General features: G+C 36.0%; 1 protein-coding gene across 11 annotated transcripts in view; it reads right to left on the bottom strand.

Annotated features, from left to right (window-relative positions):
* ITSN1 (intersectin 1) overlaps positions 1-26,493 on the bottom strand; it is a 203,890-nt gene that overhangs the window by 141,060 nt on the left and 36,337 nt on the right. For all 11 annotated transcript variants that reach the window (XR_014022935.1, XR_014022936.1, XR_014022937.1 and 8 more), the window contains exons 2-4: positions 3,246-3,305; positions 1,832-1,924; positions 238-301 (exon numbers count right to left, since the gene is read on the bottom strand). Coding sequence is in view for 7 of the 11 variants with exons in the window: in XM_081301087.1 (XP_081157213.1) it covers positions 238-301; positions 1,832-1,924; positions 3,246-3,273 (185 nt within the window). In the remaining 4 variants the exon portion in view is untranslated. The remainder of the gene's footprint in view (positions 1-237; positions 302-1,831; positions 1,925-3,245; positions 3,306-26,493) is intronic.

The following is a 26,493-nucleotide window of genomic DNA, read 5'->3' as shown; positions in this document are numbered from 1 at the left end:
AAAATATCAAAATTTCAAAGTTTCAAGTGGAAGTTTGACTTTTTAACACAGCAGTGCCATCATTTAAATGTCACCTCCTTTTTAAACTTCTAAATCAGAAAGATACTTTTGAGAAGAATTTCTCTGATAAGATTGTTTCAGTCCTTCTACATAGAATAAGAAACCAAAATACCAAACAAATAAACCGAATTGGACAATACTGTCTTTTACATTCTGCTATGCAAAATTGCAACTTACCATATCTGTGCTAAAACAGGCTGAGGTAATCCAGATTGAAAAAAAAAGTTCCTTGCTTGATCACCTGTAAATTAAGTGAAAAAAGTTTCAGAAAAACAAAAGTTGCTGGAATTCCACTCCTAGCAAAAAATCACAAAAATAAGAGTGATAATCCTATAAATATTGAATTGAACATATGATAAAAGCCAAATGGTGAACCTATAAGCAACAGTAGAATGAAACCATCAGCAATAACCCAAAACTTGAAGGCTCTGAAAAATCATCTCAGAAAGGGCAAACTATTTGCTGGGATAGGTTGTCTACTTTAATATGCTACTAAGAAGTTAGCTACCCCTTGTGAATACTCTAGACTGGATACTGAATGTCCCCCATAGGCCAATGTGTTAAAGGCTTAGTCATCAGGTTGGTCCTGGGGAAAAGGGGGGTTGGAACCTTTTAAGAGGTTTGGCCAAGTGGGAGGTCTCAGATCATTAGGGGTGTGCCTCCAAATGGGATAAAGGGACCCAGCCCTTTTCTCTTCCTTTTCTTTTGTAGCAGGCCCTGAGGTAAACAGGTTTCTTCTATCAAACACTTTCACCATAATGTACAGTGTCACTATTGGCCCAAATCAACAGTGCTACTCAGTCACAGAATGAAATCTCCAAAAAATATGAGCCAAATAAACCTTTTCTTAAGTTGATTATCTCAGATATTTTGTTACAAATAATGGAAAGCTAACTAGCACAATGACAAAGCACATCTACAGATCTCCAGGAATCCTGACGAGCCATTCTTCTACTTTCTTTCTTTCTTTCTTTCTTTCTTTCTTTATATTTTTAGTTGTAGATGGACACAATACATTTATTTTGTCCATTTAGATTTTTTATTTGGTGCTGGGGATCAAACCCAGAGTCTCATGCATGCTAGGCAAGTGTTCCTCCACGAGCCATAACCCCAGCCCAGATATTTCTACTTTATAAAACATTCTTTGCAACTCTCAATACCTAATGCTCCAAATTTGGGGTACTTCTTATATATTTATGGAAAATATAAAACAATTACATCAATTATGAAAATAAATTAGGGAGAGCTATGATACAAACACAAGCAAAAATATTTCCCCAGGAAATCCATAACCCAAAAAAAAGGAACAAAGTGAATTCCTGAAGAGTAATCAAACAGGAAAGATAGCAGAAAAGGCAACATATGAAAGGAACTTTAGAGAGATAGGAAAAGTCCCTTTTAAAAAATGTTCAGAATCTGTTAACAGTTTCCCAAACCAGCTCAGGACAAACTGAGCAAGTGTTTTAGCTTTAAAGCCACAGTCTACCCCTCCCTTACTTAAAGAAAACAACCTGGCCCTTTGAAGGTAACCAGTTGCCATCAGTGATATGCCCCAGACAAGTAAGTGGCTTGATATGCACAAAGAATACAAACAAAGTTTGAATGGATAAGAGAAAAGCTATCATAAATTACAGGCTCACGGTTAATAGCAAAACAGGTCAACTGTCTCCTTGGTTATATGTGCCAACCTCTGGTTATATGTACATAATAGATTTTTACAAATATATGCACTAATGTTAAGTAAAACTATGAAAATAGTGACTCCCATTACCAGTAATAAATCCAGATATTGGCTTTAAACTATGGAACTGCTGATCATGCTTCGCTCTTTCCTCAACAGTTATGGCCCAGATATCCAGGCTACCTACAGGCCAAATAAAAGATAAGTTATTCAGTGAGAAAAACAAGGTGCTCACACACACACAATCCATAGCACTTTCACACCCACACAATCCACAGCACTTCCAGGTTCTGTCAATGTGTAATAAATGGTTTGATAAAATAAAATCTGCTTGTCTTTGGAAGGAATGTATACAAAGTTAGAAAATATAAGGAAAGCAGAACCAAAACCAAATTGGCATAATTCATTTTTTTTAGTTGTAGATGGACACAATACCTTTTTTATTTTTATGTGGAACCGAGAATTAAACCCAGTGCCTCACACATGCTAGACAAGTGCTCTACCACTGAGCTACAAACCATAGCCACCACAAATTCCTTTTTTAGAAGCTTGTCTATAACCCTATAGTCAGGATTATAGGAAGATAGTAAATTCATAATTTATTTACATATATCTAACCAACAGATTAATTAAAACTTAAAATTGCACTGCCAGGTGCCTTAAATGTTATAGTGAAAAATTAAGAAATAGGTAAATGTGTAAGGCCATGGGTTCAATCTCCAGGACCAAAAAATATATATATATAGCATTTAACAATTTCCTAATAAGGTCAGGAAAAATTACCTGAAAACATATTTTATGCAGATTGTTATGTTTCAAAGAGATAAACTAAAGTAAAATAAGTAAAAATATCACACTTCAAATTCAGGCTTTGAAAAAGTAGAGAATAAATGATCCAGACACTTCACCAAATAAATTGAAAAGAAAAAACAGGGACAGAGGGAAGAGTTCACAAACCAAGAGACTTAGGAGACAGATGAACTACCCTGCAACACAGGAACTTTATTTGAATCCAAATTTGAAAAACAACCTTAGCAAAAAAAATATCAAGACTATTAGGGAAAGTAATTATAAATTTTATAGATATGACAACGTAGTATATAAATTTTTATAAGTTTGATAATGGTATTATAGTTATGTCTTAAAAATGTTATCTTCTAGATAAACATCCTAAAATATTTATGGAGGAAATAAAATGATGCCTGGGAGTTGCTACAAAAGAATCCAGATGAAACAATATTGGCCATGAGTTGATAATTATGGAAGCCATATGATGGAGTACATGAGGTCTGACTTATTATTCACTCTAATTTTGTCCCCCCTCCCCTTTTTATCCTTTAGCAGCACTGGGGAATTGAACCCAGGGCCTCACACATGCTAGACAAGAGCTGGCCAATTCACTCTACTTTTTTTTTTTTTTTTCTGAAATCTTCTATTATAGATAGTAAGTTTTAAAAATCTGGCCCTGAAGTACATTAAAAAAGAGAAATTTCCAAAAACTTACCACCAAAAGGTGTTGGAAACTGAGCCATGGTTCTGTTACTTTTGCCTTGCTAATTGGGGCCTGTAATTGAAATACAACAGTTACGTTTATGAAAAATTCACTCCTGTATACTTAATTATAAACACACTAATATATGGTCTTTATCAGAAGACAACACTAGAACTGGAGTATGGCTCTACAAATCAAAGTTACAATGAAAGGGTTTCATCCTTTTATTCTCTGAATAGACTCAGTGTCAGATATAGTGATAGACACAGGAATGCCTATTGAGACTGGCAACTTGAAGCTATCAGAGGCGAGTAATACCATTACCATAGGACAGCCTATTGTATCATTAGTGCTATAAATGTTACTTTTTAGGTTTTCTTTTTCTCCCCTCAACTGTCTGGATACACCACTCCATCAGTTTGATGGTTACAGTACTTTATTATTGAGCACTTGTTGTAAATTGTACATTGTAGTAGGTGTTTTATAGGTCTTATGCTCCACTCACTGTCATCCCAGGTACTATTACCACCATCCCCATATTACAGATGAGGAAAATGAGAACAAGAAAGGAAAGTTGTTATGGTTTGTATATGAGGAGTCCCCTAAAAGCTCCTGTGTTAATGCAGGAATATTTGAAGATTAAGTGGTTGGATTATGAGAGCCATAACATAATCAGTCCATCCTAATTTGAATGGACTGATTGGGTGGTAACCGTAGGCAGAAGGGGCATGGTTGGAGGTGTCACTTGGAAGTGTCTCATTTTCCCTGTGTCCTCTCTCTACTTCCTGACTGCCACGGAGTAGAGCAGCTTCCCTCCACCATACACTTCCACCAGGATGTTCTGCTTCACTTTGGGCCCAGGGGAATAAACTTGGCTGAATATGGACTGAATCTCTGGAGCTGTGAGCCAAAATAAATATCCCCTTTTCTAAGTTATTCTTGTCAGATAGTTTGGTCACAGTGACACAAAGCTGATTAACATAGAAGTAATTACAGCAATACCATACATTTGGTGACAGTGCTGGGATTTGAGCAAAGGCAATTAACTTCACAGCCTGTTTCACCTACGAAAAACATTCTCTGAATTGCTGTTTAAAGATTATGAGAAAGGAGTAAACAATACATACTCCACGAATGTTTGCTCAGAATACAAACACGTATCTAATGCTCCAAAACTTCCCATTAGACATTATTAATCATGAACAGAGATATGAAACAAAGACAGTCCACTTTCCTAACTTAAAAAAAAAATGCAGATTTAATGAATATTTTTTCCTTACACTTTAGTTTAACATAGTAAATGCACAAAGTTGAAAAAAAGACTACCAAATACTCAGATTTAAAAATTTTAGATAAATTTAGATCTAAAAACATGAGAATCACATGCATCAATATACTTTGATTTCAATTTTCAATATGTTCATGAAATTTCCCCCCACTATTATACTTTCAAATTTCCAAAAGCTCCTTCTCATTCTTGATTCTATTCCTAGTACTTTCTCTATTTTTAAAATTTTTAACTGATTCTTTGGTTCATTTTGTTTTTTAGTTTTCATTCATTTCGTGAATCATTCATTTCCTCCAAGTTCCTTTTTTGTTTGTTGGCAGGCTAACTGATTAGGTGTCCTTCACTTTTGAGGATTTCATCACAATCCAATGATCCTTGGATGCTCCTTCATTATTTATTTACATATGACAGCAGAATGCATCACAATTCTTATTACACATATAGAGCACAATTTTTCATATATCTGGTTGTATACAAAGTATATTCCCCCCCAATTCGTGTCTTTATACATGTACTTTGGATAATAATGATAATCATATGCCACCATTACTTATAACCCCATGCCTCCTCCTTTCCCCTCCAACAACTGGACAGTCCTTCATTTTTAGAGTGAGGCACTAACTCAGATGCTTGGCTCAGGAGGAAGGCATGTTGACTGATGGACTGCTCCATACGATGACCAGGGGCACAGAGTTGCCTTTTCACTGGGAGACCTCCCAATGCTAGTATTCACTGAAGCAGCCTGCCTTTGCCAGAAAAAGTGTTGGGTGGGATGAGAAGAGTACAGCATCATCTAAATGCTGGCCTGGGGAGAGAGAAAGTGAGGCTCCTACACTACAGAGTGCAGATATCAGCCTCTTGCTTCACCCATCTATCCTGGAGCTTCTCTGATTCCAGCATCTTTCCCACCTCCCCAGAAAAAAGGAGACTGAAGCAGTCCCTTTTCTGCAAGGGGTATAGAACATTATGGTCCAAAAAAAATCTGAATGAGACATTTAAAGAGTTCCCATTTTAAGCTGCTGCCTTTGGGAATACCTGGCATGTCCAAGCAAGTGGAAGCCTCTCAAGACACCCTGGGGCAGGCCAGCACTCTAGCTCCTCTTTGTTGACTCCTGTAGGGAGTTAATTTCTATCCTCCTCTGTGAACTCTCTTACCAACTCCTTCATTCCCTTATGGTTTACAAAATACTGCTAAAATCTTTTCTCTAGATTTTCTCTACTGTTATCTTATGCCATCATATCTTATCTTCTACTGTTCCTGAGTTAGCATCTATTGTGCCTCCTGTATGATTGTGGCAACCTTTAAAGAAGAAGGAAGAACATGTCATCAGCCCACCATATTTAGGTGGGTACCTGAGAATTCAGTTTTGAACAGGATTACTTCTTATGACAAGTCCCTTAGAAGCTGCAGGTGCTGACCTCTTCCTTCACTGCTTTTCACTCCATATATTATATAGGCAGGTAAAATTACCTGGTAATTTTCTAAAACTTATTTTTGGGGCGAAGGGTGCGCCAGGGATTGAACTCAGGGGCACTAGACCACTGAGCGACATCCTCAGCCCTACTTTTTGTATGTTAGAGACAGGGTCTCAACTGAATTGTTTAGCACCTCACTTTTTGCTGAGGCTGGCTTTGAACTAAAGATCCTCTTATCTCAGCCTCCTGAGCCACTGGGATTACAAGTATGTGCCACCATGCCCAGCTCCAAAACTTTTTAATGCATTTTATCTCACTCAGTCCTCTTAAAATTCTTTCAAAACTGACCTACCATACACCTTTTTATTGAGCATTCAAAAAATGAAAAGCCCCCAATTTTTAAATCATACTAAAACAAATATTCAAAATACAGAAGAGGAAAATGCATTCTGTTCATGTTCATTCTGGTTTACTTCAATTCTTCACTGTTCATGAAAAATACAAAAAAAAGTTATTGATTTCTTTGTACCCAGTCAAGTTATACTTTATCCATATTTTCTTACTAGTGCTAATCCATCTAGCAGGTGAATCTCTTGAAAGATTTTAGCCTTATATTATTATTTCAAAGTGACACAATCAAGCTATAAAAAAAAGTTGTAATAGCAGTAATTTTGATATTGTCTCTGATTCTTGTGGTGATAGTTTTCAGTACTTTGTATTTTAATAAGTTAATTTTTAGCTGTATTTTGGTAGTCTTTAGGGTGTTTAGGTAGTTTCCTTCTATTCCTATTTTACTTAACATTTTTATTAATTAACAGCTGGGGGGTTAGTGCTGGGGTTGGAACCTAAGGCCTTGGGCATGCTAGGCAAGTACTCTACCACATCCCCAGTCCCTTCTTTTCTTTCTTTCTCTTTTTTTGAGATAGGATCTTGCTAAGTTGCCCAAGATTCTTCTGCCTCAGACTCCCAAGTAGCTGGGATCACAGACTTGTGCCAGCTTAAATATTCTTTTCAGAAGATTTTCTTCTTAAAATCTAAAATAATCATGTATTTTTCCTTTAATTAACATCCTAAATTATAGTGATGTATTATCTAATATTAAATTATCCTAGGTTTAATTTGCTAATATTTTCTATAGAATTACTGCTTGAAAAGATGCTATGCTTAATTTTATGCAATAAAGTTGCAAATATAGAGGGAATGGATACACTTCTACTTCTCTATAAATTTCTAAAAGTAACCTTTAAGAAACAATAATGCTGGGCTGGGGATGTGGCTCAAGCGGTAGCGCGCTCCCCTGGCATGCATGCGGCCCAGGTTCGATCCTCAGCACCACATACCAACAAAGATGTTGTGTCCGCCGAGAACTAAAAAATAAATATTAAAAATTCTCTCACTCTCTCTCCTCTCTCACTCTCTCTTAAAAAAAAGAAACAATAATGCATCACAAATATAATGGAAATATAAAAACATAAAATTAAAAATAAGAAAAAAATTATTTTGGAAGTGAGTTTGAACTCACCTTCTAGGAACAAATATAACCTGTTACCAAAAACAATTCACAGAAAAAGGTCAAACACTTCTCAATTTATTTTATGAAGCTAGCATTCTCTTAATTCTAAGTTATGATAATGAAAGCATTAAAAAATAGGCCATTCTCACTTATTGAGAGGGTCATAACTAGACATAAATATAACAACTTATGACTTGAAGTATACTTGAATTATCATCAGTTCCTGCAAAGCACCTAAGATGATTTGCTGTTTACCATCCTACACTGGAATTTAGGAAACAACTACCTGTCCTATGTGAATCTCTTCCCTCAAAGCCTTCACCTTATGACCAACATTAGACTAAATTTATCTTTTGGTCCTTCTGACAGCTATCTCTACTTCCCCTGCATCTTACATCTGTTAAGTGACAAGCAAATGGACTGCAGAGTCCACCCTGCACCTGCCACTAGTGATACTGTACCTTTCTCTTGCTTCCCCTCTCTAACTCAAGCCCTATTCCTTTAGAGTCAGTGGTCTGGCTATTAGTTAGAACGTAATAAGAGCGAAATCACTCAGAGGTATGGAAGAAGGTGTGCCTTCCAGGTTTACCTACTCACAGACAGCCAAATGCTGCTGAAGCATGAGGATCAAATATCCCCACTTATCTTCCTTCTGCCCCCAGGTCCTTCCAGTGCCATTCACAGCTGGGTCCTCCACAACTCCCAGGGAACCCCAGACAAAAGTAGCAACATGTAGAGGAAGAACTGAGTTAAGGCCTGGAGATATAGCTCAGCTGGTAGAGTGCTTGCACTTGGCCCTAGGTTCAATCCCCAGCACCATAAAAGAAAAAAAAAAAAAACACAAAAACTGAGTCAAATCTTCCAAATCTTTCTCCTTTTCAGTTCTATAATATCTGGATAAAACAAGGTGATAACAACAAGGCTTAAAATGTTTTGTTCCTATTTTTACATATATTTACAATCTGCATTACTATAATTTAAAAAATAATTTGTGAAGGGCCACTATATTCTAGAAAAATAATCACATATTTAAGATTTTTAAATGTCACACACCACACACAGTTTCAATTCTGCTAGAGAAGTACAAACCCACCACAGACCTTTTGCTTAAATAACTAAAACTAAAAACTCAAGGCAAACCACACACAAAAAAAGTTCCCTGTGGACCATAGAATGTGGAGAAAACCAGAGGAGAAAGCTGAGGGAAGGGACCTCCCCCAATTTTGTAAATGAACTACACTAGCCTCAGGTTCACTCCTGAGCAGTGGATGTACAAGACTAATCTTGGAAACTCAACTGAGAATGAAATGCCTCTCCACACACAGCAGAGAAGACCTGGAGACCACACCTAAACAGATTAAGTGCCTGATCAACTGCACAAACAGCATTCTGCCAAGGCTTAGCACAGCACACAGAATCTACACCACATGAAATTGACATGTCCAGGATAAAATCCGAAATCACTTGATATAAAATAAGTAGGAAAATGTAACTTTTATTTTTAAAAAATGCAATTAATATGTGCCAACTCTAAGATGATAAAATGTTGAAATTATCTCACAAAGACTTCATTTTTAATTTTATTTATTTTTTTGGCAAGATCAGGAACTGAACTCAGGACCTTGCACATACATGCTTGCAAACGTTCTACCACTGAGCAACATTCCCAGCCCATATCAAAAACTTTAGATCAACTATTATCCCTATGCTCCATGAGGTAAAGGTAAACACAAAAAATGAATGGAAAGACACAGCTTCCCATTAGACAATGAAAAATTATTTAAGAAGAATCAAATGGAAAATTTAGAGAGAAAATTAGATCTTAGAGAATGAAGGAAGATCAACAGAAATGGCAAATATCTGCATGAATATAAAGTTATTTTTTCTTACTAACCTCTTTAGGATATGTAAACTGTTGAAGAGTAACTATTGCAACACTGTCTAGGAGGTGTTTCCATATAAATAAAATATAGATGACAATCACAGAATAAAAGTCTGTGGAGGAAGACTAACTACGGCTATATTCTACTTGACATGTTCAGTATTAACTTGAGGGATACTATGACAGCTTAGGTAAATACATTTACCTACAGTCCTCAGTACGGCAAAAAAAAAAAAAAAAAAAAGAACTACTTAAAAATGAATATAGGAGCTGGGCTATAGCTCAGTTATAGAGGCACTCGGTTCGATTGTCAGCACAACATTAAAAAAATAAAGTTATAAAAAAATTAAAATAAATACAAAGAGATACCCCAAAAGAGTCAATAGATAACAGAAAATCAATGCTAAAAATCCACAGAAGCCAGGAAAGAAAAAAATAAAAAAAAAATCAACAGGCAAAAATTTTTTTAAAAATCATCATAATAATCATAAAGAATGGAAAAGAAAAAAACTGAAATGTCCTTACTGACAACCTAGTTTTTTTACATAAAAAATCTAGAAAACAATGACTAGCATATAAATATTACAGAATATTTAGCAAATTCACTCAGCAATTTAGTAGAATTGCTGGATGAAAGATAATATATCAAAAATCAGTTTAATCCTCAGCACTGGGGTAAAAAATGTAAATAAACTGAATTCTTTTTTTCCCACCACTCAGGTTTTATGTTTATTCACATTAACCTAAAAGAACTTAATTCTGTTTTTCTTTTTTGATTTTGAGACAGGATATTGCTAAATTGCTTAGGGCCTCACTAAATTTCTGAGACTGGTCTTGAACTTGCTATCCTCCCGTCTCAGCCTCCCAAGTCACTGGGATTACAGGCATGCACTACCAAGATGATCTGAATTTTTATATATTAGCAAGCAGATAATTAAAACATAAAATTAAGCAAAACAATCCCATTTATGGTAGCATCAAAAATTATAAAATTCCTAGGTACAATTTTTAACAAAAGATATACATGGCCTCTGCACTAAAAACTACAAACTATTGCTAAGAAAATTTAAAGTCTAGAGATTTTAAGATTCAATACAGTTAGAATGGTAATTGGCTCCCAGTGCATCTATCTGTACATTCTATGCAATTCCCATCAAAATTTTTAGTAGAAATTGGCAAGGACAGAAATATATAGCAAATGTCCTATAATAACCAAAGAGTTTTTTTTTTTTTAAAAAAAAAACATCAAGTGTACTTTTTTTTTTTTTGAGAGAGAGAGAGAGAATTTTTTAATATTTATTTTTTAGTTTTTCGGTGGACACAACATCTTTGTTTGTATGTGGTACTGAGGATCGAACCCGGACCGCACGCATGCCAGGTGAGTGCGCTACCGCTTGAGCCACATCCCCAGCACCCCAAAGAGTTTTTAAAAGAACCAAATTAAATGATCTACCCACTATGATTTCAAGATTTACTATACAGCAACAGTAGTCAAGACCTTTGGTACTGGTGTAAAGATAGACACCAAACAATGAAAGAGTTCAGAAATAGACTCACATGTGTTTGGCCAATTGATTTTTGTCAAAGTTGCAAAGGCAACTTGAAAGAGGGAAAATGTCTTTTCAACAGAGCTGAATCAACTGGATAACCATGTGGAACAAACAAAACAACAAAAACCCACACTGATCCATACTTACATTCCACATAATCTACAAAAAATTAACTCAAATGTAAGACCTAAAACAGAAAATATGTTCATGATCTTGGGATAGACGATTTCTCAAAACACAAACGAGCATAATTTGTTTTTTAGACATTGATGGACTTTATTTTATTCATTTATTTATATGTGGTACTGAGAATTGAACCTAGTTGCCTCACACATGCGAGGCAAGCACTCTACTACTGAGCCAGCTCCAAGCATAACTTTAAAAAGAAAACAAAATGGTAAATTCGGCTTCATTAAAGTTAAAAAAAATAAAAATAAAAAGTCTGTAAATATAACAACTTAGTAGGCTAAGGATAGCAAGTTCAAGGCCAGCCTTGGCAACTTAGTTAGACCCTGTCTCAAAATAAAAAATGGAAAGGGCTGAGGAAGTAGGTCTCCAGTACCACAAAACAAACAGAACAAAACAAACAAAAAACTCTAACTCCATTTTCATAAAAATCTAAACCCATCAGTGATTACTTTAAAACTAATCAGAGATTGTCTGGGAGATGAGATGAGAGAGAAAGGTCAGATTTCACAGAAGCATAGGAAAGCTTTGGAAGAATCGAAGTGTTTTCTCTAGAGAATGTTAAATGGCTCCACAAGTATATGCCATGGCCCTGCTGACCTAACCACACACTAGTATACAGTGATGAGCCACATGTTTCAGTCAGTGAGGAACCACATATAACGGTGGGCCCATAAAATTATAACACAGCTTAAAAATTCTCATCAACTAGTGACATTAGAAGCCATCATAACATCATAGAACAATGAATCAATATGTGTTAGCAGTGAGGCTGGAGTGAACCTATGAGCTTCCAGTCATGTAAAAGTATGGCAGGTACTATCATGTATATAGTACATAAAACTCAATAACAAGAGACTATGTTACTGGCTTATGTACTGACTATACTACAATTTTTATTATTATCTTAGTATGTACTTTTTCTATATATTAAAAAAAAAAGTTTACTGTAAAACAGTGTGGTGTGGAGTGGAGGTATAGCTCTGAGGCAAAGCTCTTGGACTGGATCACCAGCACTGCAAAAACCAAACCAAATAAAAAATTCTATGCTGTGTTCTATCAACCATGGCCACAGACATCTCATTACGTCTCTTGATCATCTTCCCTTGTGGTTGATTTAATCTCACGTTTTGTTTATTACAGACCTAAGAACAACAGGTATACCCTGGATATACACTGTATACATGTGTAAGAAGGCCTCTACAGGCAATCTAGTTTTTTAAATTTGCTTAGGTTTTTCTAAGTACATGCTGTGATGTTCACACAAGGACAAAAATCACCTGTAGGGACAATTATTTCAATTTTACCTCAATAAAATTTTTTATGTCATAAAGCACAAAGAAAATACACAGAACAGGTCAAGAGATCTTCAATCCTAAGAGTTCAACACAAATTAGAATATATATACAATATGTTAGTGGAATTCACATCTTTCTCAGAGAGGAGTAGCAATTCTCAATAATTATCAACAAAAGTTTTAACTTAAAAAAATTTTCGGCTTTAATCACAACATAAAAACTTAATTGAAAGAGTAGAATAAATGATAGACAATAAGGCTTCTGAGCAACAATTAAGCAATAGATCTCAGGTTGTGAATAGGAATCCTTGATATCATTTAGTAAGTCTGACAAAGAAATTTCTTTATTTGAAATTTTTTTTAGAAGTGGGGTGGGACCGAGTCTATGATGAACCAAAATGTTTTATTGGAAAATACAATTACTCATTTTAAATTAAACATGTGCAGTGTTTTATTGCGATGACTACCCTTTGTTAAAAATACTGAGACCAGTGGGGTAGGGAGGAGGAGCGTGGGAGGATAAGATGAATTCTAGATAGGGAAGAGGGTGGGGAGGGAAAGGGAGGGGGCAGGGGATTAGCAAGGGCAGTGAAATGTGATGGACTTCATTATGCAAAGTACAAGTATGAAGACTCGAATTGGGTTATATATAAACAGAGATTGAAAAATTGTTGTATATATGTGTAATAAGAATTATAATGCAAAAAAGTACGTGTATAAAGGCATGAATTGGCGAGAATATACTCTATATACAAAGATATGAAAAATTGTACTCTATATAGTGTAATAAGAACTGTAATGCATTCCACTGTCATGTATTTAAAAAAAAATGAAATCAATAAAACTAAAAAAAAAAAAATACTGAGACCACTGATTTCCTAAATATCTTTGTAACCAAGTAAGGAATGCATATAACTGCCATACGCAGATTTTAAACTTCACATAAATGGGGAAAATGCCTGGAAAGTATAGAATAAATATTAATTATTTGTTAAAATGCCACAAATAAAAAATTTGTCCATCTCTGAAAACGGAAATCAAATTCTACGTATATCCTAATTCAAAGTATTACATATTTGAACAAAATTTGAATATGACAGAAGATTGTATACTGATATGTGTAAACACATGTTCTCCTACAGGCAAAGCCTATAAAATGAAAGCTTTCAGGAAAAAAAAATAGAATTATTTTCATTATCATAGCTAAGAAAAATATATATTTATGTCTCATTAAGGCCTTTCCATTTAAACTTGAGTTGTAGCCAGCCATAGTGGCCCTATAATTCCAGGAGCTTGGGAGGCTGAAGCAGGAGGATCATAAGTTCAAAGTCAGCCTCAGCAACTTGGCAAGGCCGTAAGTAACTTAGTAAGACCCTATCTCAAAATTTTAAAAATAAAATAAAAAGGGCTGGGGATGTGGCTTAATGGTTAAGTGCCCCTGGATTCAATCTAATCCCTGGTACTACCAAAACAAAACAAATAGACCTTCAAGGGCTGGGGCTGTAGCTCAGTGGCAGAGCACTTGCCTACCATGCGTGAAGCGCGGGGTTCAATCCTAAGTACCACATAAAAAAATAAATAAATAAGTAAACAAAGTAAAGGCATTCTACCCATCTACAACTACTACAAAAAAATTTTTTTTAAAACCTTCAAGGGAGCCTGGGGATGTGGCTCAAGCAGTAGCGCGCTCGCCTGGCATGCGTGCGGCCCGGGTTCCATCCTCAGCACCACATACCAACAAAGATGTTGTGTCCGCCGAAAACTAAAAAAAAATAAATATTAAAATTCTCTCTCTCTCTCTTAAAAAAAAAAACCTTCAAGATATAAAATTTTCAAATGTTAGTAATATGTAATCAAAGTTAGTTTTTACTTTCAAGTCAGAGTTTTAATATATTAAATAAATTTTTGTCTTCTCATTTGTAACCAGATCATCATTTCTTTTTTTTTTTTTTTAAGAGAGAATGAGAGAGGGAGAGAGAGAGAGAATTTCAATATTTTATTTTTTAGTTATCGGTGGACACAACATCTTTGTTTGAATGTGGTGCTGAGGATTGAACCCAGGCCTCACGCATGCCAGGCGAGCGCACTACCGCTTGAGCCACATCCCCAGCCCCAGATTATCATTTCTATTGAGCATATTTAAAAACATTTATAATTTTTCTTGGTCTTATGGATTTACTTAGTAAAGTTTTTCTTCCCATGCACAATACCTGGAATATTATTTCCAATATTGATCCAACAAATGATACCAGCATACTGGTATCAGTGATTATTTTATCCCCCTCATTAAATAATTTTAAGATTGTCTTAAAAGTTGACTTCTAGATCCTTATCTCATTCAAATGACAATTTAAAGTCCTGCTCCCAGAATCAGAGACAATGCTCTACATTATGCCAATATAACAGGAATCAGCTTAGGTGACAATTTATTGGCAAGATCCTTGCTGTTAAGGAGTTTATAATTCAATAAGGAATGGAAGACCCAAATCAAAAAAGAGTGTGTGTGTGTGTGTGTTTGTGTGTGTGTGTGTAGGGGTATCATCGATACCTTAAGCATTGACTAGTACACCTGACCTGCTTAGTCAATTTATTTCAATTAACAACCATGTGAGCTAAATAATATTCCTATTCCATCTGACAGATGTGAAACTACGACACAGTTTATACAGTTATCAAATGCTGGGAGAGGGGTCATTCTGGTTTCAGAGCCTGTGATCATAACCTCCTACTTCCAGGAGTTCTTTACATCTTCAAATATTCTGGAAATAGCCTGGAAAACCAACCAGGGTGGAGCTGGGCCAGGGATAATGTTCTATGCAACAAAGACCCTAGAAAACAACAAGGAGGAAGAAAAGGAAACCCAAAATTATTAAAGTATCACACACAGTAGACCATAGAGGAAACCTGAAAGAGAAAAGAAAGATTAAATGGAATGTCGATATGCAACTGCAAAGAGTTTTTCACTGCTTACTAAAATAGGAATAGGTCCTGAAGTGTAAGCATTTGTCACATGAAAGCTGGAAGTCACATATTAAAAGAAGAAGAAGAAGAAAAGAAGCAGCAGCAGCAGCAGCAGTAGCTGCTGCTGCTGCTGCTGCTAATAGAAAGTCTAGAGTGTTTTTTATTTAAAAAAGAAAAAAAAATAGTGAATCAAAGCAGAAGTTCTACTGTGTGACAGAATTTCTGCAGCAGATAGGCCACCTAAACTGAAAACAAACAGAAATGTAGAAGCTTAAGGCAAAACAAGAAAGGAATGCTTCTGTCCAAGGTCCCTGGCCCTGTGGCCAGGAAGCAAGCAGGCTGCCTATTAACAGTGTAGGCACTGTGCAGAGGCGATGCTAGGATGAGAGGGCTGGACTTTATCCAGGCAGGACACAACACAGAGAGAGGGTGGCCACCAGGTAGGTAAATAAGCCTGTTCCATTTACTACTATTTGTTCCTCCTGAAACTTTCCAGTTTACAGTAGTAGCTACATCACAACTGTCCTCAATTTTCCCTTTAAAGAAAAGGGAATAGATGGTCATGTTCATTAAATTTTTAAAAACAGAGGAAAATCCATGACTTCACTAACTGTAGCCAACTCTATTAACAGCTCAGCTTAGTATTTTTACTTCCTTTTATCTTTTCCAAGGAATATATGATTGTTTATTTCTTTTGAACACTTTACATAAAAATACATGCACTTGGCAAGTTATTAAAACTTTTCATAACTTGTTGCTGGGTGTAGATAATTTTAGAGGTGAATATTCCTATATTTATATACAAAAAGAATATATAGAAAACCACACACTCAATATTGAGCAATGAAGAAACACGTAGACAGTACTTTTTAAAGTCTGGATAATGTTAGAATTTTTAAACCAAAGCTAACATGTGTTTGAGAAATCTTTCATCTTTCTTTATTTCAGCTTCAGAAAGAGCTAATTACAGAAAATCCAAATAATGCTGGTCTGTAATTTTAGTATTTATACTAAACTACTAAATGCTTATGTACATAAACTAGAAGACCTCTATAGACATATATTTAGAAAACAGGATGGCCATCCTTAGGACACTATTTATTAAAATGTCATTTAACATGATAAAAAAGCATAGTCAACCGGTTTTTTTAATTTGATCTCAAATGTTTGGCTAGCATGAATACAGGGAGATTACCAGAAAATATGAAAATTATAGAAAACCAAATAAAGAACAAAGCATATATAATTAGGAATTTTAGTTTCTAGCACATAAATACTAAATTTATTATGAAGAATAACACTTCTAATGTTTAAATTATTGGCATAATTAAAAACTTCTAACTTTAGACAGGCATAGTAGTATTCACCCATAATCCCAGATACTCTGAAGACTGAGGCAGGAAGATCACAAGTTCAAGGCCAGCCTGGACAACTTGGCTAGACCCTGTTAACAAAATTTAAAGGTGGGGGGGTATGTGAAAATTTATAATTCAGTGGTAGAATGCTTCTAGGTTCAAGCCCCAATACCACCCCCCCCACACACACACACTCTCTCTCTCTCTCTCTCTCTCTCTCTCTAACTATATCAAATTAAACTATAATTGCTCTATGTAATCAGCTAGTCTCAACCTCCCTGAAAACTGGAAATTTTGCCCCCGCCAATTTTTTTTTTTCTTTTTTAAAGGGGGAGCTGAGCATGGTGATGCATTCCTGTAATCCAAACTACTTAGGAGTCTGAGGCAGGAGGATCACAAGCAAGCTCAAGGCAGCCTGAATAACTTAGCCAGAACCTGCTTCAAAAAAAAAAAAAAAAACAAATTTAAAGGTCAGAAGTGATATAAGTCCTCTGGGTTCAATCCCTAGTACCACCACCAAACTAACACACACACACACACACACACACACACACACACACACACACTGGGGTGGGGGAGGTACTAAGCAGGGTGGGACTGAGGCAGGAGGGTCACAAGTTTGAGGCCAGCCTAAGTGAATTAGAGAGACCCTTCCTCAAAAAACAAAATATTTTCTACCTCAGTGGTAGAGCACTTGCCTAGCATGTGTCAGACCTGGGGTCAAACTCTAACAGAGAAAATAAATAAATAAATAGATAGATAGATAACAAAATGCAAACAAAATACAGTAATTAAAAATATATATATGCTTACTCACAGAAAAAGGAATCTTCAACAAATATGTAGTAAAATAATTAGCAGTCTCTAATATACCAAAACAGGGCTAATTTGGGACTAATGTTCAAAATATTTATAGATTACAAACATACATTATTATCTTCTTGTCATTCAACTATTGGCCATTCCCTTACAGAAATCTTACAGTTATATTAGATAAATAAGCAAGCTGTCTCAACTATCAGAGACAAGCAAAGCACACAGATGGGGAGAGGCAGAGACTGAGGCTCTTCAATATGGAGATGCCATTATGTTGGACTCCAGCAAAGAACACCTGGTCTCAACAGTTATGGACCTACTCTTGGGAGAGGGTATATCTTACATAATGGAACATTACAAATGGATTAGTCTTCCATTCTCTTTCCTGCTCTTCTTAAATTTACACTGGTCCCTCAGTTCTAAACTGAACAACTAAATGTCTACCCCCACACAAAGAAAAATTGGCTATAGATTAGAAGCCAGAGGGGGCAAAGACCACAAGAACTTATTCTTCCTCATAGTGAAAGTACAGTTCAACACATGCTTGCATTTTAACAGGTCTGCTGTTTAACTTAATTCATGATGTCCCTCCCTGATATTCTGAATTAGTCATTTGAAATAAAATTTTCTTGGTACTATGGTAATAAATTTAATTCATCTCTTATAAATATTTTTAAAATTTTGTTTTAAAGTTAGTCAAAAGGTTTAGTTTTATGCTAAAGGCCCTAGAGAACAGGAAAATATAGAATACAAAATTAAAATCGAAAGAAATTTTGCATTGATGAAATTTTAAAGGGAAAGAAAAGAAAGAAAAAATGAAAATGTATCCACACTTTAATATTATCATGAATATAAAAAAATTGGGGCTGGGATTGTGGCTCAGCGGTAGAGCGCTCACCTTGCACAGGCGGGACCCAGGTTCGATCCTCAGCACAACATAAAAATAAAGGCATTGTGTTGTGTCCATCTACACCTAAAAAAATAAATATTCTAAAAAAACCTATAATATACTCTATCCATATCCTATTATCTTGTATTTGAGAGTTATGAGGGTCTAGCTTGATATATTATTCTGTCTATATTTACCGAATAAGTCTTTGTCTTCACATTATTTCCTTTTCAGGGGTTTTGTAGCTCTAAAAATTCAAAATTGGAAAACCTTTTATAAATCCAAGGAAATCTTTTTCTTAAAAAAAAAAAAAAAAGTCTGTAATGAATGGAAAAAACTAGAAGAGCACCCTGTTTTGGAAGTGAGGCATATACCAAATTCCACTTTCCTGATGGCTGTTTGAGCAGGAGAACAGAAAGCTGAAAGTTGCCCAGCCAGATTACACATAAAGGGAGGAGGTACACAAAGCTCTTTTGAAATACAGAGAAAAGGTACTGAAAGGCAGACAATAAAGGGACAAAGGAACTGACAAATCCCAAACATATAGCCAACCTGATCAATGCCCTATTGTCATGTCTCAAGTCATGAGCCTCAAAGTGGCTCTGTATGTGCTGCCATTGAAGAGAGCAAGGACTAAAAGAGAGATGGAGTTGGTTCACAAGTAAAATCTGAAAACTGCATGAAGAGGCAGAGAGCATGATTAAGGAAAACCTCATTGCTAAGGCTGAAAACATTCAGACATCAACATCCTATCAGAAAAACTGAGGGCTAGAGCTGTCTTCTAGAAAGAGAACAGGCATTCCTCTGGGAGAGATGGTTGTTCAGGGGACAGGAGGGAGAAGGGACAGACAGAAATGACCGGTGTCCAGCAACCACTGTCAGGCCCAGCTGTCGGCATATCACTTGGCAACACTTCCTGGCATTTCAGAAGATTTTTCTCCCTTTACTCTTACTTATTTCCAACAAAGAAAACTGCCAGGGTAACTAGCCTGGAAAGCTTCCATCAGCCGACTGTTAGCCCCACTTTTTCTAAATCCTCCATACCTTCATATTCACAGTAGGAGAGGACTCACAAAGCAACAATAAAGCCCAAAACACAGCTACAATGCAAAGAGGAAAAAGGAGGGATGGCCAAGAGGCTGGAACTCCTGTGAAAAACAGACATTAACAGTCCCTCTTGAAGCTCATATTGCCACTTCTAGACCACAAATTGCTGCAAAGTCATATTAAAAAGTCATAATCTATGCTCTGTCAAATTAAAAAAAAATTAAGACTATAGAGCACTTCAGCTGCAATCAGGATAATCATTCGTAGGACACTGATAGTAAGGACTTCATGTCTTCTATAAACTTCCATTTTCAAAAGGATCATTAAGAATAAAACATCAGGGCTGGCGCTGTAGCTCAGTGGCAGAGTGCTTGGCATGTGTGAGGCACTGGGTTCGATCCTCAGCACCACATAAAAATAAATAAAATAAAGACATTCTGCCCATACACAGCTATACGGGGAAAAAAAAAGAAAGAAAGAAAAAGAAGAAAACATCATCTCAGGAGAAGAAGCTAAAAAAAAAAAAAAAAGTCCTGAAAAAAGCACACAGTGCAAAAACAAATAGCAAACTATAATTTTAAGAACCACTGAGTAGGAAGAAGAATATTTCAGATTAAAGTTTTATTTTAAATATAAAAGCAACAGAATAATTTCAAGATTACCAGCCAAACTAATAATGAGATTGTGTACATTTAACCTATTTTAAACTCACATACTTTCCAGTATGGTCTCATGTAGAACAAAAACATTGAAATTCCAAAAGTTATTATAAAACACACATTTTATGACATTTAAAAAATGTAATGAACCATGTAAAGGGAAAACAAAATATTGTCATCTGTATAACAGTATATATTATGGTCAGAAGAAGCCAATCTAAAAGGTTTCTCCCAAATAGAACTGAAGTTCCAATATATAACAAGGCACATACACATTTAAAGAAGATCATTAATACAAACTTCATCCCTTAGACTAAGCACACTTAGTCTTAAGTCAGCTCAGTATACTGTACTCTCACCTTTATCTCTAGCAATTAACTTGTATACCTTTAAATATACCCAGTAATCAAGCCTGGATTATCAGTTCACCTGCAGGAACAGTAGTCTAGACTAAGCACTGGAAAGTTTTAAAGAGCATTCAGCTTAAGAAACTATACAGAAAGCACCAATCATGTAAAATACCACTCAACAATGAAAAGAGCCAAAAAGTAGGAAGGCCTCCTGCCAGATTTTTAAGCCTGTTTCAACAAACAGTGCAACACCTAGAATTGAATAAATTAAATATGGGATGAATTAAATACTGAGAGAGCACAGTAAAAGGAGAAATTAAACACATATATATTGTATAAGAAAAATCTGAAGGCTGGGGTTGTGACTCAGTGGTAGAGTGCTTGCCTAGCATATATGAGGAACTGGGTTCGATCCTCAGCACCACATAAAAATAAAAAATAAAGATATTGTGTCCACCTAAAAACTAAAAAAGAAATATATTTTAAAAACATATTTTAAAAAGAAAAGAAAAATCTGGGCCAGTAATTATAAAATACTCTATTATTAAATATGTTCATCAGGATTAAATTGGCTGTGTAAGCCTTGAAAGTACATAGACATCAGAGATCATTTCATATCTTTGCCATCTTCATTGATAAAGCTGATAAATTGCACAGCAATGACAATTAGACCTCTGTCTAATATACCCAATTCCCAAAGCCTGTTAGATCCAGGAGAGCAAGGAGAAAACTCAATGGAGATGTTTTAATCCCTTATTGTCTTTGCCAAGGACTGTTAAGCATTTGTCCATTGAAACAATACAGTAAAATCTGCATAGGTATAATCTGACCCTCACAGATGCTGACAGCCTCCTGTTATGGCTGAGGATTATTTACAAATGAGTGAAAAATGGGTGAAGGCTGAGAAAATAAAGCCTACTGTGACATCAATGAAAAATCACTGGGTGTCATGAATGAGAAGGAAGAACAACGCAGTCATTAACAAAAACCAAGTGTGCTTTGCTGAATAACTTAAGAGGATTTCTCTGCACAACAAGACATATCACTACTAGGAAGTTTTAGGACTAAAAACCATTCAATAACATTAGGGTCACTAAAACAAATAGATTGTAGTCATATTTTCATACAGAAAATAGGATCATATTTAAGGCAACAGATACATGATGAATCAAATATTTCATTTCATTTCATTTCACTTCACTTCACATATTTAAGTCTGAGAAAAACTGAGAGAAGATGAAAAAAAACCCTACTGCGGTCATCTTTAATGGGAATTTTATTCAATTTCTTTAAGTGGATCCAGCTGTACCGCTAAAGTACAGAAAAGACCATCTGGAAGTTTCTGTTAAAAATCACCTATATGCTGTGACTATAAATAAAGGGAAAAGTAGAAAATCCCAAATTCTCTCAATTCCATATTTCCCTTAGACAGGGTCAACATTTACTAATAGGAAAAACCTTCTAGAAGCCAATTTTATACGTAAAGCATGTCTGGATTATAATCCAATTTATCTAGAATTCCAGTTAAGGCACAGTTGTACACTGACTGCACTTAATTCCATTCTTGTGAAATTCAGAAGAGTTATTAAGCTTTAAAATTCTAAAAATCACTCAGAATATTTTGAAAAGATAACTACTATTACTGAAGGGAAGAAAAGTTAATTCATTCAATATGTACTTCATTGAATAACATTCATCTAGAAAGTGGACATTACAATACTAACTCCTCCATTCCCTCTCTAACAAAACTTTTCTTTTTATTTGACATCCCAACTCTCAAAATAGATTTTATTCAGTTTTTATCAATGGGAAACTTCACAGTCATATCTGAGCCAACTTACTTGAGGTCAACCTAGCTTGGAAAGTTCATCACAAAGGAATGAAGTAAGGCCTCCAAATAAGTAAGTTAAATGCAGATTTCCAATATCAATAACAGTATAGCAAAGAGAGCCCTCCCTCACAAGCTACCCAGGACAGGGCCAATAGTTACAATACCTTTGTAAAACAATGTCTCAAGTCAGGTACCAAGAGTAGGAAAAAATGTTCTTACCATGGTACCCAATAATTCAACTCCTGCAGATCTGCACTAAGAAAATCATCCAAAATACAAAGATATATGGCCATAAATGTTCACCATGATTTTATTTTTAACAATTAAAAATGAAACAATCTTCAATGTTCAGTAGTATAGGAATAGTTAAGCAAAGTATAATGCATTCATATAATACAGTATATCACAATTTTAAGTGCTCCTAAAAAGTCAGGCCTGGTAGCCCACACCTATAATCCCAGCAGTTCAGGAGGCTGAGGCAGGAGGATCATGAATTTGAAGCCAGGCTCAGCAACTTAGGGAGGCCCTAAACAACCCTGTCTCAAAATTTAAAAAAACACACAAAAACCAGCCTGGGAAAGTAGTTCAGATTGAACACCCCTGGATTCAATCCCTGGTACCAAAAAATAAAATAAAACTTAACTTAATTTAAAAATGTATATTATCATGTCATCCGCAAATAGCGATAGTTTAATTTCTTCTTTTCCTATTTTTATGCCTTTAATTTCTTTTGTCTGTCTAATTGCTCTGGCTAGTACTTCGAGAACTAAATTGAATAGAAGTGGTGATAGAGGGCATCCCTGTCTTGTTCCAGATTTTAGAGGAAATGCCTTCAGTTTTTCTCCGTTTAGGATGATGCTAGCCTGAGGTTTAGCAGAAAGCAGTATGGAGATTCCTGGGAAAGCTGGGAATGGAACCACCATTTGACCCAGCTATCGCACTTCTCGGACTATTCCCTGAGGACCTTAAAAGAGCGCACTATAGGGATACGGCTGCATCAATGATTATAGCGGCACAATTCACAATAGCTAGACTGTGGAACCAACCTAGATGCCCTTCAATTGATGAATGGATAAAAAAAATGTGGCATCTATACACAATGGAGTATTATGCAGCACTAAGAAATGACAAAATCATAGAATTTGCGGGGAAATGGATGGCATTAGAGCAGATTATGCTAAGCGAAGCTAGCCAAGCCCTAAAAAACAAATGCCAAATGTCTGCTTTGATATAAAGAGAAAAACTAAGAACAGAACAGGAAGAAAGAGCATGAGGAAAAGACTACAGTAAACAAAGACGAATGGGGGGAGAGAAACGGAGAGAGAAGGGAAAGCATATGGAAATGGTAGGAGACCTTCAAGGATACATAAAATTATAAGAGGTTATGAGGGGCAAGGGGGAGGGAAAAAAAAAAAAGGGAGAGAATTGAACAACAGCAGGGGAGGTAGAGAGGGAAGATGGGAGGGGAGGGGAGGGGAGGGGGGATAGTAGGGGATAGGAAAGGTAGCAGAATACAACAGTCACTAATATGCCATTATGTAAAAATGCGAATATGTAACAGATGTGATTCTGCAATCTGTATTTGGGGTGAAAATGGGAGTTCAAAGCACAATTTGAGTCTAATGTATGAAAGATGATATATCATGAACTATGTAATGCGATAAATAATCAATTAAAAAAAAAAAAAAACAAAACAAAAAAAAACATCCCACACTGGGTACTGTGTTGCTAATCCCTGCTATTTGCTGGGCCAAGGATATTAAATGCACTTTTTTAATTTTAATTTTTGTTTTTTTAAATTGTAGATGGACACAAAAAAAAAATAAATAAAAAAAATAAAAAAATAAAAATGTATAGAAGGGTATAAAAATGGCTCAAGCAGTAGCGCACTCGCCTGGCATGCGTGCAGCCCGGGTTCGATCCTCAGCACCACATACAAACAAAGATGTTGTGTCCGCCGAAAACTAAAAAATAAATATTAAAATTCTCTCTCTCTCTCATCTCTCTCTCTTAAAAAAAAATATTTAAAAATGTATAGAAGTTTATGGATACTGTCAACCAAGTTTTAGTCTTAGAAAATTCACAGATAGAAAATACATCAAAAAATTAAAAATTGGATAAAGTTTTGTAAATATTCTGACAACCCAAAAGTTGTACAATGACTCACAGTTACTACTTTCATATGTACCATAAAAAATGACAGAACCCTCTGGCCTTCCATAGGACTGTGAAAGTTCAGAGGAAAAAAAACCACCATCCCTGACTGAGAGAATAAGAAACCACTTTGTAGAATAAATAGCAGTGAGTATGATTTATATTAGCAGCATTATATAGATACATCTGGGAACAGCATTCTAGGACAAAAAACAGCATGAAGTGCATGAACAAAGTACCATATTAAACTACAAAATGCCTCATGGACTAGGCCTGAACTGCAGAAATGCAAGCCTGATGGGAGAAGGGAAGAGATGATACAATGGGAATGGAACCTGGGCAGTAGAAGGCACCCGGAGGATGCCTTACTATCTTTGTGCACAGGGGTCTTTTAATATACATTGCAGAAGCTCCAGAGAACAGCAGCTATATGAGCTATCTGCAATGTTTTTCTTAGAATAATGAGTTAAAAATCACACAAAATGGTCATATTTCACCTAATACAATTAGAAAAGAGCTGATTCATAAAGCTTGTAGGGTAACTAACCCTTCATGAAAATAAATTATTGACTAATGTTTAAAATTACCCTTTATGTTCAGAACTTCTAAAATCCTAATTTTTATTTTTTTTCCTTCTATGATTATACTTCAAAAGGGGAGATCCAGAAATCTGACTGAAAAAATGTTATTCTGAGGTGAATGTAAAGAAAATAGAGCCAGGCACAGTATCTCAAGCCTGTAATCCCAGCAGCTCGGGTGGCTGAGGCAGGAGGATCAAGAGTTCAAAGCCAGCCTCAGCAATGGCAAGGCGCTAAGCAACTCAATGAGACCCTGCCTCTAAATAAAATACACAATAGGGCTGGGGTTGTGGCTCAGTGGTTGATAGCCCCTGAGTTCAATCCCTGGTAGCCCCCCACAATAGAAATATATATACTGATTTCTACAGATATACAATCTATTTTAAATTTCAAGAAAGTGGCTAACATTTAATATCACTTTGTATTGTAACCTGAGTATGCTGCTCCAGTAGAAACTGCAGGCTTTGAGACGGCACTGAGAGCAGCAATAATATAACAAGTTATCCTAAAACAGGCAAACTTCTGATTCTCTCAGTAGGTGAGCAAGAATTAATTGAGCCATCATCACAGGCAGTATACACACAGTCCAGATGAAGGATCAACAATTTAAAGTTATCAGAAAGCAAACACTCTCCAACAAGCAAGCATCCAACCTGGGGGTCAGACTTGAATTGCTTAGCCTCTAAACTTTACATACTTCATCTATAAAAAGCAGGAATTAGTAGCACATAGCTAAAAAGGCTCTTGAACAGGACAACGACTCTTTCCTTGATCCAGTTTTAATCAGGCACCTCTGGACCTTCTTCTCAACTGCCCCAACTTTCCTTGACCCCCTCTTATCTTCAGCCCACCTAGCTCGGTTGCAGAAAGAATCCTGCTAAGGCAGCTGAGGAAGAATCCCTCACCCTGATATCTGACCAAGTTCCTCACCTGACTTCACTTTTTTTTTGTTTTTTGATACCAAGGAGTGAACCCAGGAATGCCTAATTGCTGAGCCACATCCCGCGTCCATTTTTATTTTACCTTTTTTTTTTTTTTTTTTGAGACAGGGTCTTGCTAAATTGCTGAGGCTGGCTTTGAACTTAGGATTCTCCTTCCTTCCTCAGCCTCCCAAACTACTGGGATTACAGGCATGAGCCACCACACTGGGCTCTGACTTCACTTTTTTTTAATTATACTCTTTTTTTTTTTTTAAAGAGAGAGAGAGAGAGAGAGAGAGAGAATTTTAATATTTTTTAGTTTTCGGCAGACACAACATCTTTGTTTGTATGTGGTGCTGAGGATCGAACCCAGACCGCACGTATGCCAGGCGAGCGCGCTACCACTTGAGCCACATCCCCAGCCCCTCTGACTTCACTTTTGATGTATGAGTCCTTGGTCTGCCTTCAGCAAGAATACTGTTACATCAGGGCTATGAAAGAATGTCCATACCTCCCCAAAATTCATTTGTTGAAGCCCTAACCATCAAGGTCATGGTATTTTGAGATA

Source organism: Spermophilus citellus, assembly GCF_964194105.1.
Source record: "Spermophilus citellus genome assembly, chromosome: 7".
NCBI classification, from domain to species: Eukaryota; Metazoa; Chordata; class Mammalia; order Rodentia; family Sciuridae; genus Spermophilus; species Spermophilus citellus.
The sequence above is the reverse complement of the archived record's forward strand: the minus strand, read 5'-3'. Positions and strand labels throughout refer to the sequence as shown.